At 48.6% G+C, this 15,274-nt stretch overlaps 5 protein-coding genes across 9 annotated transcripts; 2 read left to right on the forward strand and 3 right to left on the reverse strand.

The window, feature by feature from the left end:
- Positions 1–2,349: 2,349 nt before the first annotated feature.
- Positions 2,350–5,056, forward strand: FVEG_11518 (hypothetical protein; the record flags this gene model as incomplete). The annotated part of the gene is made up of 3 exons (XM_018900804.1): positions 2,350–2,461; positions 2,521–4,684; positions 4,735–5,056. 3 exons carry the CDS (start codon positions 2,350–2,352, stop codon positions 5,054–5,056), a joined length of 2,598 nt encoding a protein of 865 aa, XP_018759137.1.
- A 374-nt stretch (positions 5,057–5,430) lies between these two features.
- On the reverse strand, positions 5,431–7,199 carry FVEG_11519 (50S ribosomal protein L26e). Its single transcript, XM_018900805.1, has 3 exons — positions 7,056–7,199; positions 6,885–6,997; positions 5,431–6,831 (listed from the first exon to the last, which is right to left on the reverse strand). The coding sequence occupies exons 1-3, from the start codon at positions 7,072–7,074 to the stop codon at positions 6,553–6,555; spliced, it is 411 nt and encodes a 136-aa protein (XP_018759138.1). The 5' UTR covers positions 7,075–7,199; the 3' UTR covers positions 5,431–6,552.
- A 148-nt stretch (positions 7,200–7,347) lies between these two features.
- On the reverse strand, positions 7,348–8,563 carry FVEG_11520 (cytochrome c oxidase assembly protein subunit 11). The gene is made up of 4 exons (XM_018900806.1): positions 8,290–8,563; positions 8,173–8,242; positions 7,669–8,122; positions 7,348–7,618 (listed from the first exon to the last, which is right to left on the reverse strand). Exons 1-4 carry the CDS (start codon positions 8,499–8,501, stop codon positions 7,569–7,571), a joined length of 786 nt encoding a protein of 261 aa, XP_018759139.1. The 5' UTR covers positions 8,502–8,563; the 3' UTR covers positions 7,348–7,568.
- Positions 8,564–9,345: 782 nt separating this feature from the next.
- FVEG_11521 (hypothetical protein) lies at positions 9,346–11,776 on the forward strand. 2 transcript variants are annotated; one of them, XM_018900807.1, is made up of 4 exons: positions 9,346–9,489; positions 9,642–10,432; positions 10,483–10,781; positions 10,835–11,776. In XM_018900807.1, the coding sequence occupies exons 2-4, from the start codon at positions 9,935–9,937 to the stop codon at positions 11,658–11,660; spliced, it is 1,623 nt and encodes a 540-aa protein (XP_018759140.1). In that variant the 5' UTR covers positions 9,346–9,489; positions 9,642–9,934; the 3' UTR covers positions 11,661–11,776. The 2 variants fall into 2 exon arrangements, with proteins under 2 accessions (XP_018759140.1, XP_018759141.1); XM_018900808.1 differs by lacking the exon at positions 9,346–9,489 and having other exon boundaries at positions 9,582–10,432.
- A 257-nt stretch (positions 11,777–12,033) lies between these two features.
- FVEG_11522 (hypothetical protein) lies at positions 12,034–15,250 on the reverse strand. 4 transcript variants are annotated; one of them, XM_018900810.1, is made up of 4 exons: positions 14,307–15,250; positions 13,698–13,894; positions 13,207–13,630; positions 12,034–13,145 (listed from the first exon to the last, which is right to left on the reverse strand). In XM_018900810.1, the coding sequence occupies exons 1-4, from the start codon at positions 14,324–14,326 to the stop codon at positions 12,224–12,226; spliced, it is 1,563 nt and encodes a 520-aa protein (XP_018759143.1). In that variant the 5' UTR covers positions 14,327–15,250; the 3' UTR covers positions 12,034–12,223. The 4 variants fall into 4 exon arrangements, with proteins under 4 accessions (XP_018759143.1, XP_018759145.1, XP_018759142.1 ...); XM_018900812.1 differs by having other exon boundaries at positions 13,207–13,894; XM_018900809.1 differs by having other exon boundaries at positions 13,698–15,250.
- Between the last annotated feature and the right edge of the window lie 24 nt (positions 15,251–15,274).

Consider the following 15,274-nt stretch of genomic DNA (forward strand, 5'->3'; position numbering starts at 1 on the left):
CTAGCATTGAACGTCCAGGGACCAAGTGACGTAGTCCCCACGCCAGCCCCAATAAGGCTTCAGGTCAGGGGACAAGAATAATTGTATTCTCACGGCTCAGGTCATTCTCAGTGCATAAAAATTGTATGACAAAACACTATATCAACAGGTTGAATATCGTGTGTTCTCTATTTTCGCCTCGCTGTTTCTATTGTGTCTTCAAATTACATTATTACGACAAACGCTTCCAAGCTACCCCTCACTCCAACACACGCTCATCTCCTCTTTCCAAAATATCACATAGTGCCACTTCAAGACGAATATATTACACTCGGGTCGAGTAAAGCTGAAGTCTGGACGGAAATTGTTGGGTGTCTTTCCACCAACTCTTCAGGGGGGTTCTCTCTTTGGTGCGTCAACTCTTCTGCAACTGCCCGACAACTTACACTACCCACCACCTCTGGTTCCATATGAGATATGACGCAGGACAGCGACACCGATATTCCATCATTATGTCGAAATGGTTCGAAGAAGTCTCTCATGAAATAAGTTCTTCGCGATGATTGAAAAGTGCACCTCCTTTTACACTACTTTCGTTTCAATTTTATTCGTCAGGATGGGTGAGAGGCACTCCCTGATAACCACAAGATTTCCGCAGGACGATGCCATTCACAACGTTCAGGAAACGCATGATTGGACTATTGTGAGTCTAAACCGTTATGATCTTGGTTGCGGGAGCCCATCGTCCAGACAGTAGTCTCCACTTTGCACTACGCCTGAGTCCAGACGTGTCACAGGGCATGCACTACTAGCCAAGTTTCAATAGATATGCCTGGATCATGACTTCCATCTCTTGTCCATACCACTGGTTCACAATTAGAATAATAGTATGTCTTCACACGCGGAGATCACTTCAGTGTTTGCAGGCTAGGGAGCGGGTGAAGGACTTGTGGTGCAAACCCTAGTGCCCCCTGACTTATGCCTGCATTGCATTATATCGAGAGGAACATGTAGCTACAATTAAAGAAACCAGTCCTGTATCAATCGCCGCAACTAGCTAAGCGTGACATCGAGTCCCTGAATGCAGTATCTGTAGTGTGTGGATGCCCCCCCGGCAGTCTCTCCTGTGATCACCTCGAGTTCTTCACAGTATGCTCTATTTCTTCCCCAGGGATATCATCTCCTGGCACTAAGCAAGGCATTCTCGGAGACCATCAAAGAGGTTTTAATTTTATGCTGTGCGTTGCAATTCACTAAGTCTCTTCTCATCTCCACCTCTGCCCGTGGCCATTTCCTTCCTCTCCACTCTCCCTTCCATCTCTCAGCACATCTCATCTTCAACAACATCATCACCACCCTCGATGTGAGTATTCCCTTGGTGCATTTCCTTTTCCGAATAGCTTCATTCCCTTTATCTCTTCCTTCTCTTCCATATCCCCACTCTCTATCATCCTCATTCGAGCTTAAAGTCGCTACCACGTTCCTGCCTTCGCATTCACTCGAACGTCAGGCGTGCCCGTGGCTCCTTTCATTCCTCTCCTCTTCTCTCTGCACCCTTCTTTCCTGTGCATACTCTAACATTTCATCGAGAATAGATACCGCCTGCCGATATCAACGCCGAAAGTCACTCGATCGCAACTTCTTCCCTGTAACACTTCGCTGTCAGGGCGCTCTCCTCGGAGAGTGGAAGGAGCACCTTCCTTCGGACAGCGACATCACTCGCACCTTCTAACCTCGACCTTAGGTACCGTTAGACTTGAAACCTTTGATCTTTGTCTTTGAGCCCACACGATCAACCCTTTCTCTCCATCATCCTCTCGTTCACCGAGTACCCCCTTGTTTTCTCTCACGACCACACGCTGTTGCACTCATTGTCAATCTTTGTCAGAAAACGTTCACTACCTGGCATTCACATCAAGACATTTCATTCAAGTTGGACGCCTAGTAACAAAGGGCACTGTTCTGTTTGTATCATCTACTGTTTGCTTTTTAGCTGTCAGTACATATCAAGTAAGTTAGAGCTTCCTCCTTTTTCTTCCCCTATGCAGCAGACCTTTTCGCTACCGATCCCGTTGCACTGACGGGAGAGCATTGCTTCGTGGGCTGCTTCAGTATCCAGCACACTGGAAAGTCTCCCAGCTACTACTGCACTTGGTGGATCGCCCCCGGCTTCTCATCTTCATCGGTTCAGCCTTTTCATCTGACGGCGGCAATGCCGTGGCTTGCTTGTTCCTTATTCTTGTAAAAGATGCTCTCCATTTTGATGCAGAAAGGAGTTGGCATTGGCTTCCCACAGGTGTACATGGAATTTTGCTAACTGGACTCTTCCATCGCAGCTGGTTGCTGTCTTTTTACTTGGATCCTTCCAAGATGAGACACATTGCCTATACTGCTCGCGAATTGTTGCGTCTACGCCACAAGCCTCCCCAAAAAGATATCTCCGACAAACTCGTCTCCAAGGTCTTAGAAGACAGGGACTTGGGTAAGTTTACACTCTCCTTTTACACCCACAGCATGAACTTCAAATGTAACATTAAGCAGAAGACATCATCCGCACCCCTTATGTGAACAGCCCATCACTGTCCCTTATTATCGAAGAGGGTAACTCCAGCGACGCTGACGAGATGCATCGACGTCCTGTACAGCAGCTTGACGGCACCGATTCGGATCGCAAGTACCGAGGCCGAAGTGATTCTGAGCTTGGTCGGGCACCGACTGTTGCTCCAGCAGATCTTGCAACCCAGAAATCCGAAGGTTTTCAAAAGTTTTACAACTCTGTTGTTTCCCCTACCCATGTTCGAGTCACTGCTGGTGGCCGAATCGTGCCTAACACTCGAGGGCCACACTCTCCGACATCCAAATGGAGCCGCGAGCGAAGCTCGATCGATGGGCAGAGCCAGGCTCGTAACTTGAATGGTAGTCAGCCTGAGGGCGTCGCCTATCCTGTTCTACCTCCTAGCTGGGGCCACTTTGCTCCTATGGTTCCTCCACATGCTCCAGGAACTTTGCCAGGAATGGCACTTCGACCAGACGGAGTCCCTTTCGTTCCTCCTCCTATGGGTTATAACTTGGCTCCCATCTCATACAATCAGTTTCCTGCCCCTGGCCTCCCAATGCAGCTCCCGAGTCAAGCTGGTCCTTATGGCAAGCTTCCGGACGCGGGTATGGAACAGGCACGCGATGTTCACCTCTCTCATGCCGATCAGTTCGATAACTCCCGCCCATTTCTCTGCAACGGGCAGTGGTGGATCGCAAATGGAGGCGTTCTATACCCCATCAGCATGCCGCCTCAGATGAGCTTTGCACCCCCTGCTGTCCCCAATCCTGTGGCTCCTCGCTCCAGCGGTGATTTCAACGCAGCTCCTGCCAGATATGGACGCCCATCGTCACGACAGCCTGACCCATTGCCTCTTAGTTTGCAGAATGAGCCTTCGCGTTCCGCCAGTCCTCCCGTGTCGTCAATTCGTCCAAGCTCGATTACCCAGAAGCAGCTTGAGGTTCTTCGCAGTCAAAAACGCTACCACCAAGACCAACTTCGGTATAACAAGCACCAGATCGATGCTCGAGACATGGAAGAGCAGCTTGAGAACATTTGCCGAGAGATTGAGCATTTTGAGCGCATGCTGGCGACTCAGCTCGAGTTCGAGTCCAGGAAGTATCCACCAGAGGGGTTTCCTGACGGACCCCTTTCCAACTCGTCCAATGACTATGGCAATAGCAACAGTGAACCCGACGGCATAAACGCTGCCAATTCAGTGCATCCCTCGGGCTTCGGGAATCAATTGACGGTCGGCAAGACTGGCGGCACCTTTCCACAACTTGCGAGCGTTCAAACCCGGCCGCAAATCACGGCACCCACTGCGGCCAAGAACTTCACCAATACGTCGAAGAATGATGATGTTCAACAGCGTAAGCCATCCAGCCTTCCGATCCATGCTGCTTTGGCACCTGTGTTCCAGCCGCGCTCAGATCTATCGACATCCGCTGTCGCACCCAATGAGGTGGAAGAAGTCGACGAGGGGGTGCAGATGCGGCAATATGAACGCATGTACAAGAACGCTGAGGGCTGGCGAACGTTCTTCAGGAACAAGCTCCATGCTGACAAGAGCATGGGCCCTCCCTATCTCATCGGAAAACTCAAGCCAGGAGTTCGGCCAGAAAACGCCAGAGACACTGATTATGTGTACGATCGCGAGTTGACAGCAGAGGAGGAGCGCGCTCGCTTCACGTATTGGGGACGAGCACCTTTTATCTTCGAGAACGGACTCCCTCTATATGACGGCAAGAATTTCTATCCACCTTGCGTTATCAAGGAGGAACCTATTGTCGCCAATGAGTCTGCTCCCCAAAACGCCTCCGTGCCAAATGAGTCAAAGACGCCGCCTATGAAGCCCATTGAGGTTGATCCCTTCCATGCTATCTCCGAAGCTACCATTTCTTCAGCCCGTTACGCCTTTGATGACGCTACTCGCTCCGAGTCTTTACACCGTACCGATGACTCTCTCCACGCAAGCTCAACCTCTGAGGTGCCTCGATCTGAATCCCACGCTGCTCATTCTGGAGGTCGTTACCTGGAATTCCGCCGTGCTATCAATGAGCGTCCACGAATCCCGAGCGAGAAGTTACGTGCTAGAGTTTCAGACGACTCGGGTGACGAAGAGGGCAATCTTCTCTTCAAAGGGCGCCGAGTTGATCGCGATGCGAAGTAAGTGAATACCATATTACTCAGTGTGGCCAATACTAACTTCGTTGCAGCAAGTATCCGAAAGACATCTGGTCCACGATGCGCAAGAATGGGAAAACGAGCGCGAACGTAGTTGCAGGACAAGTCTCTCCAATGACTGCCCAAGGTGTGCTGCCTCATTACGCTGGGCATGCCACTGCATCCTTGACTCCTGCAGTTACGACCAACTCTCGTGGTAATAGTGCCAAGCTGGGAGACATGAACGCTTCCCCAACAGCAAACATCACTGTCGGAAAACGTGAAGAGAACAGACCGCCCCTTGAACTTCTCGATCAACAACTGCGCGGCGCCAGCCTTCAGGACAAGAGCCACCAGGGGTTCTCTACTCGCTGAACAACCTCTTTCTCGCATTCTTCCTTGACAACTTTTCCAATTTCTTGGACGCGGGACTATCGATGATGCCGCATCTTCCTTGCTTTCTATAAGCATCAGCCATTGCTCTTATGATTACAATCTGTATCACTTACTACACAGTTTCGTTCGCATGCTACTTATGGTTAAAGTGTGATCTCACAGTCCGCCACGGCCGCCGGTGGCCTTTGCATTTGGTTGAATCGGTCAACGCTTGATCAGATAAAGCGCCTATCACACAGACGCGCAGGCAACATCAATGTTAGAATCATGTTAGGATTTCGAGGGTCATGGACAGGCGTCAAAAAGTTTGCCTTGATGTGCAGAATAACTGCTAGATGAATCATTCTCATCGGGGGCATGGATTATATTCATAGTACTCTTATGTTAGATACGTTTGCTCACAAATATTTGCTTGCTATTAGACTCTTCCTGCACTGGTTCGGTGAAAGAAACCCCTCAGAGGAGATATACAGCCTTGACCGGTTTGACTTACACCAAAATTCGCTGACGATCCACCAATTTCATCGTCGTTTCTTATTCCCCAACCTCCCCGCTGGAACACCTCCCAGTAAGCTCGACAACTGCGCTTCGGATCGGGAAAATAATCAGGAATTCTTGTGTGTGCTCACCACCAAAAAGCGTCCCGTTTATTCCCCAAACACCTAGGACTGGTGGCCAAGTACGACCCGCCGGGACAACTGAATGACAAAGATATATGTGAATGAGAAGAGAATCATGTTTGATTGCATAATACTAGGAAAACTACCTTTAGGCTGAAAGAATGTACCTCACCTTCAAATTTCCAGCCTCATTGGCAACTCGGTGAAAATCTTCTAGGGAGAACAGGACCCCATGATAGTAGTTGGGTCCTGTCGGGTTTACTCTTCGCTAGACGTATACCTCGAAAACCATGGATCTAAGTGGTTGACGCGGAGATATCCTAGCGGTGGACAAAGTGAAGTCTACGACTTACCGTGCAGAGGCGCACCCGAGTGCGACTGAAGTCTACGGCAGACAGACATTGAATTGAATGCGTCTGATGGTATTTGTGTTAGCATCCTACGAGAGGACAGATGGGTCAGCCACCTGTCCGACATAACATCACGAGGGTACTCGCGAATGTGCATGTGGGGAGAGCAGGTCAAGACTTCGGGATAAACCTCCCATGGAGCATTTCACCAGTTGAGTGAAATGGCCATTGAGAACCCTAAAAATTCTCAATTCATCTACCCTGCTGTAGACCAGGTACCGTGCGGTCAGAAGGAAAAGCACGTAGGTATCGTTAGAACGCCGGAGTAAAATGCCCATTTCCTCATCAACTTTTGCCCTTTGAGTTGCTCACATTCATGTCGTGATTCTGTGAGTGGTGAAAAAAGAAACAAAGATTCGTCCTCGCCAGGTAGGAGAGGTTTGATCATGTCGTCTTGAAAGTTTTGGTGGTTTGGTTTTTGTTATTGCTCGACAAAGTTCATCGCTTAAGCGGTGACCTTGTTGTTGGCAGCGAGCTCACGGCCAACCTTGGAGCGGGCCAGGATGTCCTCACGGTCCTTGTCAAGCTTGAGCTTGGTGATGACAACGTTGGAGGGGTGGATGCCCAGAGGAACGGACTGGCCGTTGGCCTTGTCGCGGGTGATACGCTCGATGTGGACAACGTACTTGAGACGGTACACGGAGGTGATCTTGCCCTCACGGCCCTTGTTGGAGCCACGGACAATGGTGACCTCGTCGTCCTTTCGGATGGGGATAGAGCGGACCTGGGTAATGTTAGAGGCGTGAATTTTTTGAATTAACTGCCATTGAGACTCACGTTGTACTTCTCACGGAGCTCCTTGGAGAGGGGAGCGCTCATGATGACACGGCGCTGGTCAGAGGGAGCCTTGAAGTGAGCGGCACGGCTCTTGCGTCGAGAAGACGAAACGTCTAATTGAGGTCAGAATAATGAACACGGAATGCTACATCTGCATAGAGATAAACTCACTGGTGCTGACTTTGACCATTTTGTCGGTGGTTGGCGAGGACGACGCTGGTGAGTTAGTTGAGCGTTGGGCGATGAAGAACGGATTGACAAAACGAAAAAAAATTCTGAAAATGTGCGGATTTTAGTGGACTTTGTGCGGGCACGTGATCGAATTAACGAGACAGGTGCTCCATTCCCAAGCTTGAAAGTGGAGGACAAAAATTGGCTGAGTCATCGGTTGCGGGCCGCATTTACTGCATTGGGGCATTGGAACACCATTTTCTTTGCAGATATCGGCATCAAATTAATGAGATGAGAAGAATTTGCATGATGTCGGATGTTAATGGTACATGCGGAGGAATTCGAAGTTTTATAGAAGGAGTTTTGACTGGAAACAAGTGTTGATCCATGGACTTGAATCCGTGTGATACAAAGTCATAGTCTTCAATGTCACAGACATGGATGTCTAATCCGAAATAGCTGTGTGGTATGCATATATTTTACAACGTATTGTACATAATCCAACATATTCATCTATGCAGACATAGGTCTCTGGAATCGGCCATTGTCATCGTATCTTGCTTCTAAAGTGGCTGTTAGCGTTTCTGACTACTATGCGACCTGAATAACTTACTGAAGAAGGTGTAACTCAATGTCACCGTCTCTACGCCCCTCATATTCATATCATTGAGCAGATCGGGATCCAAGTAGAAGAATACGGGCATGTCCACAGTCTCGCCCGCATTGAGGCGCTGCTCCTCGAAGCAGAAACACTGGATCTTGCTGAAGTAAGGCGCACACTGGCCAGGTGTCACACTGTAGGTAGCAACTCCGATGATGTCCTGGTCACTATTGTTGGTGGCCTTGTAGAAAGCCAGTGCGGTCTCACCGGGGAGAACTCGCACTTCTCGCTGCTGAGGGACGAACTTCCAGGGCAGGACATCGGACACAGAGGCACTGAATGTGACTTTGATTCGCTTTGCGTCTTTGACGGGCACGAGTCGACTTGCGAGATCGCCGTCATCACCTGATCCTGGACCGCCGTGGGCACGTACAGGTTGACCGCCCCAGCCGGTAGTCTGGCAGATCTTGAAGGGCGTTAGAAGGGCATCGTGATGTTGAGAAGAGAGGGCCTCACCATCTTGTATAAGGGCACAGAGCCATAAGTGAGGGTTACAAATCCGAGGATTGTACTCAAGACATAGTACCTGATAATCGTAAGCAACGCCCTCTCGAGTCCCATATTCAATCGTACGCTACGGTTCTGTTCTTCTTGCTATAATGCGCACGAATCTCGTCCATCGTCGGTGTATAAGGCTGTCCCGCGCGGGCGTTATTCGATGCATTGCGGGCAAAGTTGAAGGCATTCCGCTGGAGCTTCGGGCGGGCATTCTGGCAGAAGAAACATGACCATTGTGAAGAAGCCGCGCGGGCTGAGCTTCGCGCGAGTCGAGGCGCTACGTTCATGGTCAATTGAGGGGTCAATTGGTGATTTTGTTGGTGGTGAGGTGTAGATATTAAGTCGGCTGATGTTTGGGGGTTAATTCTTGCTGACGTCGGGGATCGGGATGTGCAATGCCGATGGTGGGAAGTGAGCTACCCTATGGGAAACCGCCGATTTGATCATGAAGTTTTGGCATGTTTGGTCATTGGTTAATTTCGTACGGAGTATAAGGTATCGCATAATATTTACTACGGTATTTCTATTGAATTGTCACTCGTTTTTGTTTGTTGGTCTCAGTGAACATCTTGTTTCAGAACACAGATGAATAACTCGTCAACTTTTGGAAGAGAGATCTTCATTTGAGAGTCGTTGTGTAGAGAGCTGTTTTCGAATCTCAGTAGAGAAGATATGTTTTGTCATCTTGTACTATTGTTCCTCGACTACTACGTACTTTTCCTCTGATAACAGTCTCCTTTAATAGAACATCAAGTCTCGAATGTGTCAATTATGCCGTGTAGCCGTTAACAACCGCTACAACACAAATGCCGCGGGAGTTTGAGTTCAGCTTACTCCATTGAATGGTTAAATACCTACCATAAAAAGACAATTCATCCGCCTGCGGTCCCTGAAACTATTGTATACATGTCACTCCGAAGCACGTGCAATTTAGGTAACTAGCTGAGATCTTCCATGATCATCTTTTAGCAGGAAGTTCGGCCGGCAGTGTCTGTGGACCATGCATGCAATGAGCCCCTGTTTCAGTGGCTACCATCATTAGCTCGTTCGTATTTGAGGTTCTAGACACCAGCATCGTCTAGCCCTGTCGGCACCACCGAACTTACTTCTTTACAGTATGTCCAATGCTGCAGCAGCCAATAAGTAAGTTAGCTACAGTAGCAGGAGGCCTCGATTATGCTTCAGCAGTTGGAAAGCTTCTTTTTTCGGATACAACAGCCGATGGTATCACCTCTTAGCCATCTTTTGTGGCTTTGACAGTTTAAAGGGACCAAGGTACGCATTGAGTGGTTCTATTGGCTGCACTTGCGCGCGAGGTGGCTCATCACATCATTACTGTACCACTTACACATTACACACGGATGGATCTTGGACTGTCCTACCAAATGAATTGAACCGATGGATCGATCTTACTAACAAAAGCTTAGCATTGACCAAGATCCACGGCAGACTCGACGGAAAGGTTCGGTAGGTTAGGTAGGTACTTTAGTAGCTGCTTGTTTCAACTTGGCTCCTATTGGAATGGAATCTTACATGGACCACGGATTGATTGCATTGGCCTTGGACCCGCCGCCACGAAAAGCTGTAGGCAAGGAAAGATGCGAACAAAAAGCTTAAATAAAAGCCAAGCCCAAAGCATGCAACACCAAAAAGAGACGAATTCGATCTCAATGTTTCTCGCCATTGACTACCTCTATCCTATCCTCTCGGGTGATTGACCATGGAGCCAACAGCAGAGGATAGACACAACAATCCACACTCGGCTCACGAGCTCGAGAGGTTTCACACGCCAAAAGAAGAGTTCCAGACTCAACCACATCATGGCTACCAACGAGATGAATCGAACCCCCTCTGCAGGTCAAACTCATCGCCAACGCCAGGCTCACCACAACAATCCGACAAGGCATTACACCATCGACGACCAAGCAGGGCAGTTGCACTAGAGAAGCTTCGAAATCGCCCGAAAAAGCTACGCAAGGCTCTGATTGCAAACATCTTGAGATGGTTTGCTTCAGTGCTGTTTGTCGTTGCCATTTACGTGATATTATGGTACTACTCAAAGCTAGATATCATGTCAACAACGACAAAACGAGAATTCAATGCTCTCATTATCGGACTCTCCCTCGGCCTTGGAATGAGCATAACGATATCTCTCGAGGCAATGGCTGTGGAGATTAGATATTGGATCATCAGTCTTCGAGATTGGCCAGATCGAGAGGTAGGTCAAGCTAGCAACGTCAATTGTGAATGGCTACTAATACCTGGTAGACCGAGTTGATACTAAAAGCAAAAGACTTGACCAAGATCATCCAACTGACTTGGGTATCCAAATCACGTTCACTGCGGTCATACGCTGTGGCTTTCATAATACTCAACATAATATCACAGATTGCTCTAGCTATGCTCGGTCTCGTCTACTCTACAAACACAGCTGACTCGGCTGCAATTCTACACCCTGGCAATGTCACAGTACCAGACATGTCCAACATCGTCACGAACAGAGTCCTCGCAAACAAGTCGCAAAACAACTCACAAGCGCTCGGTGCCTTACGATACACTGCAAACAGGTACACCAAGGCCACCCAGATTGTCCTTGAATCAACACTGACAAGATCTCTAGTTATGGCACTATCGCCCTTGGAGCGAACTGGGGAGGCATGGACGATATCCCTAAACCTGGAACACTCTGGGACAACAACGATCCTTTGGCGTACTGCGGCGGAAATTCTTGCACATACGTCTTCCAGGAATCCACGTCACGACCCAAGAACTACGATCTCGTGGTGAGCACCAACCGAAGCGTTGAAGCCACGGGGAATTGCCGCAGCTGGAAAGTCGCAAAGGGAGGTGACGGAAACGAAATCACCATCACAATCGACGACGGCAGGAAAACACAAGTCAACATAACAGCCATAAACGGCGCCAACCAAACAACATTCATGTTCAACGCCGCGGCACCCCAAGGCCAAACATGGAGCGAAGTCGCAGCCTTTGAAGCCTCAAGCTCCCAAGCATGGTTCTACCGCTGCAACGTCAGTATCGGACCTGTCGCCAACGCCATGCGCAAGGAGCACTACATCGGAACCAACATCACATCTCTCGCCACTTCAGCTATAGCGCTCCAAGGATACGGAGCTTCTTCGCTGGGTCCCACGGATAGCGATCGACAGTTCCAGAGCTATCCTGCCGAGTCGTCGTATGGGCAGCCCATGAATGGGAGCACAGAAGACATGGGACAGGTGATGTCGACTTTTGCGATCGGTGTAATAGCTGTTACGGCCCAGTCTGCTGCTGGCATAATAGTCCCGGGGATGCAGCCTCAGAATGGTGTTGTGTTGCAGATTACAAAGTGGATGTATGTCCATCTCATCTTAGGCTTGAGTTTGGGTGTGCAGTTGTTATTGGGCGTTGGTATTGCGATACTGTCCAACTTACCTTCGAGGTAGTGGTTACAACATTTAAAAGTGTAATGATGTTTGCTTTGGATTCTGGGTATATAGGCAAGCGAATAATGATGATATTTGGTCTAATCTTTAAATTCCATGGGCCATGTTCTCCACGTATATCTGAGTACCGCATCTCGCAACTCTCTAATGGCCCATCTGCGTTGAGATATCTGATTGTCACGACACGTCACCTCCATGCAACATAAACGGTCTATGATAAGGCTGATCGCGGCACGAGTCACCACGTAGTCATATTGAGGGGAAGACATGTGAATGCCATGGCCTGAAGGCCTCACCTTTGATGCCTGAAGTGGAGCGTAAACGGTTTCGCTTTGCAACCAACATCATCTTACTCTAACTTGTGAGCATAATATCCCATGATGTTTTCCAGATCAAGAGTCTGAAAGAAGAAATGGTATGGAATTCAATAATTGTGCGGTGTAAAACCTGCTTATGCAATCTCATCGCTGTATGCTATATAACTTAACTTCAAGTGCACGCCTGCAAACTAGAAAACTACCAATCTTAAAGAACTCCTACCAAATAGACGCACAATTTCACTTTTAACGATGCTTTCCGTTTGCAAATCTCACCCTGTTACCATTCACAAGCCGTTGACGTGGAGAAGGACTGCCCCCGACCAGTCGCTCAAGGATCTGAATCACAAAGACCTGAATCACCAAGATGATCAAGCGTAGCAGATGATCAATGAGGCTTGGACTTGGTACCTTGCCTCGGCTGTATGTTGAATCGGTAAACTCGAATGGGAGCTTCGCGCCCAAGTGTTCTTGGGCCACCTCAAGCCCGCTGCTGAAACCATCCTCGTGGAGGCCGTACTTGGTCCACGCGCCAGCATAACTAATGCCGCGAGTGTTTTGGATATGTTTTAGAAGCTTCTGTGCTCTGACAGCGGATGAGGTGTATATAGGTTGTGAGTAGTAATAACGTCCCTGCGTTTGCGCAGGCTTTGGCCTTTGAAGCGGGTTCAAAGTAACGAAGACGTCGCCGAATGTGTTTCGAGGAATGTGCTGAAGGATATTCATGTTGTAAGTGAGTGAAACCTGGTTGATGTTTCCCTTTCGCGAAGATGGTGATGACACTGCAAGATAATTCCAGCTGGCCCAGGCCTTCTTACGGCGAGGCATCATATCGAGATCGGAGTGGAGAACGACTTCATTCTGCGAAGTCTTGAAGCTGGACATGATGGAGCGCTCTTGCTCACTGGCGGATGACTTGATAATATCGTATGCCTCATCACCATGTGTGGCGAGAATGACGTGGTCGTACAGAGCTGATGAGCCATTTTCCAGGTGCAGCCTAACTTGGCCGTTGCTCTCAGTCGTAACATGCCTGACTGGTGTCTTGAGAAAAAGATGATTGGGAGGGAACCCCTTCATGACGGCATCAACATATGATTTAGAACCACCCTCTATTGTCAACCATTGAGGCCGAGCTCTTATTGTGTTTAGCAAATGATGATTCCAACTGAGACAAGATTAGTATGAGTTTGTCAGTCTGTACAGTGCCACTAGAAATCTGAACTCACAGGAAGCGCACGAATGTCGCTGCGGGGAACTCAAGTGAGCATCTGTCAGGACTTGTACTCCATATTGATGCCGCCAAAGGAAGCAGATAATCATCTCTAAAGGCATTTGAGTAACCTTCAAGCTCCAGGTATTGCCCAATTGTGATGTCTGTGCAGGTGCAGTTTGTCGCTTTATTCAAAACTTCAATGCTCGCTATATCGTCATCGTCATCGCTCAAGATATCCAATGCGAATTGGTTGAAACGGAAGATGTCGAAAAGCATTCGCCACATTCGCGGTGAGAGTAAATTTCTTCGTTGACAAAACAATGAGAACGGACTGGAACCTGACCATTCGAAAGCGCCGCGATCTCGTGATAGACTGAATGTTAGGTCTGTAGGTGTTGTCTTGACGTTGATCTTTTCCAAGAACTTGGTAAAGTTGGCTGAGAGAGACAGAAGCTTCGGTGAGCTTCAAGCATAACTAACCGTTGAGAGGGGACAAAGACTCACGGTAGGTGGTGGCGTTTAAAACATGGAAACCTGTGTCGACTTTTGTCGAAAACTTTCCCTTTTTGAAATCAACAGTGTTTGTATGACCGCCAAACCTGTCGGAGGCTTCGTAGACGTAGACATCATGATACGTCTTGTTCAAGGCCCACAGAGCACCTATTCCAGCAGAGCCGCTGCCGACGATGGCGACCCTTTTCCTGCGGAAGCGATCAGTCGAGGAGCTCATTGTATCTATCGACTGTCGGTGTGGGCAGGCAGGAAATAGAGAAGGGAAAGGGTTGGTCTGTTCAAGAGGGTGTACAAGACATATCTATCTTGAATAGAGAGCAGAAACAGTAGTAAAGAGACAGCAGAAACAGTAAAAAAGAAAAGCATGTGACAGAACCAAGCCCAATACTCCAGTTCAGGCAATGATCAATTCATGATTGGATAAATAGCGGTATCGGTATTGGTAGGTATTGGTCTCGCAGCCACAGACGGACACAGACGGTGTGAGTTGTCGAAGCTGATTTGATGACGAGGCAATGGAATAGATTTTGGGGGGGTTGGACAACGGAAGCAAGCAATGCAATAGTGGAGGTCAGTCACCATGACGAGACAAGGACTTACATGTGCTGTGGCTCCAACATGCTTTAGCGAGCAGCGGGATACAGTATCCGAGATGTACTAATAGATAAGGAGAGACAGACAGACAGATTAGTGTCAGTTCGGAGTAGCAGTGCCTTGCTTCTGCTTTCAAAGAGAGACAGTGGCTTTTGGGGATCTACAATATGAGAGTTTGGTTTGCGGACAGAGGGTGGGAGTCAGCGGGAGATGAATGGTCGAGCTTCTATTTTGCTGGGGGTTCAGAGAAATGACATCGATGATTATCCCGTCCCAACATTGAGCCCATGACCCACTAACTTGACATGGACGGAGCTCGAAACCGAAGTCGACTCGACTTCGGTACAGACCTTGCAAGCTTGGCTGCTGAACTGTCAGCTGGAGCTAGGACAGCTGGCAATGGATCCTTCAATGGCATTATCCGATAGCTCAGGTGGGTGGTTCATGCTATGTATGCTCCTGTGGCTGCACTGTAACCTCGCGGGATATGCATCCTGCCACATCCTGATCAATATCCTGGATGTGGCTTGGCTGAAATGCCGTTTCGGGTTTTTTTTGTTCCTCCGTGAGCAGCCTCAACATCTGGAAATGTCAATGCAGAAGAAAACTCCACACCACGCCGAGTCTGGCAGGATGATAGCTGATCTGGAACATCATCTTCACATGCAACACATTCAAGATCGCTGTTTCACTATGCCATCTTTCATAAAGGACCTCAAAGTATCGTGGTATGTCGAACACTCAACGGGACTGGTAAACGGTAATTCGAGTCACCAATTCTTAAAAGCGCCGTGCAGGGTAAACCCGCCTTCGTCTGCCCAGTTTGTTTCAACCCGACGCCATTGACCGAGGTCGTGGCGCTGAGCCGCTTTTTCTTCGCAATCCGGGGTATTCAACTTTCTATGAAGAGAAAAAGAAGAAAAAACCCAAATTTTCATCGGCAACTCTCAATGATATACTGCCCCGGATTCAAT

The sequence above is a fragment of the Fusarium verticillioides genome, chromosome 7 (assembly GCF_000149555.1).
Source record: "Fusarium verticillioides 7600 chromosome 7, whole genome shotgun sequence".
Classification (NCBI taxonomy): Eukaryota; Fungi; Ascomycota; class Sordariomycetes; order Hypocreales; family Nectriaceae; genus Fusarium; species Fusarium verticillioides.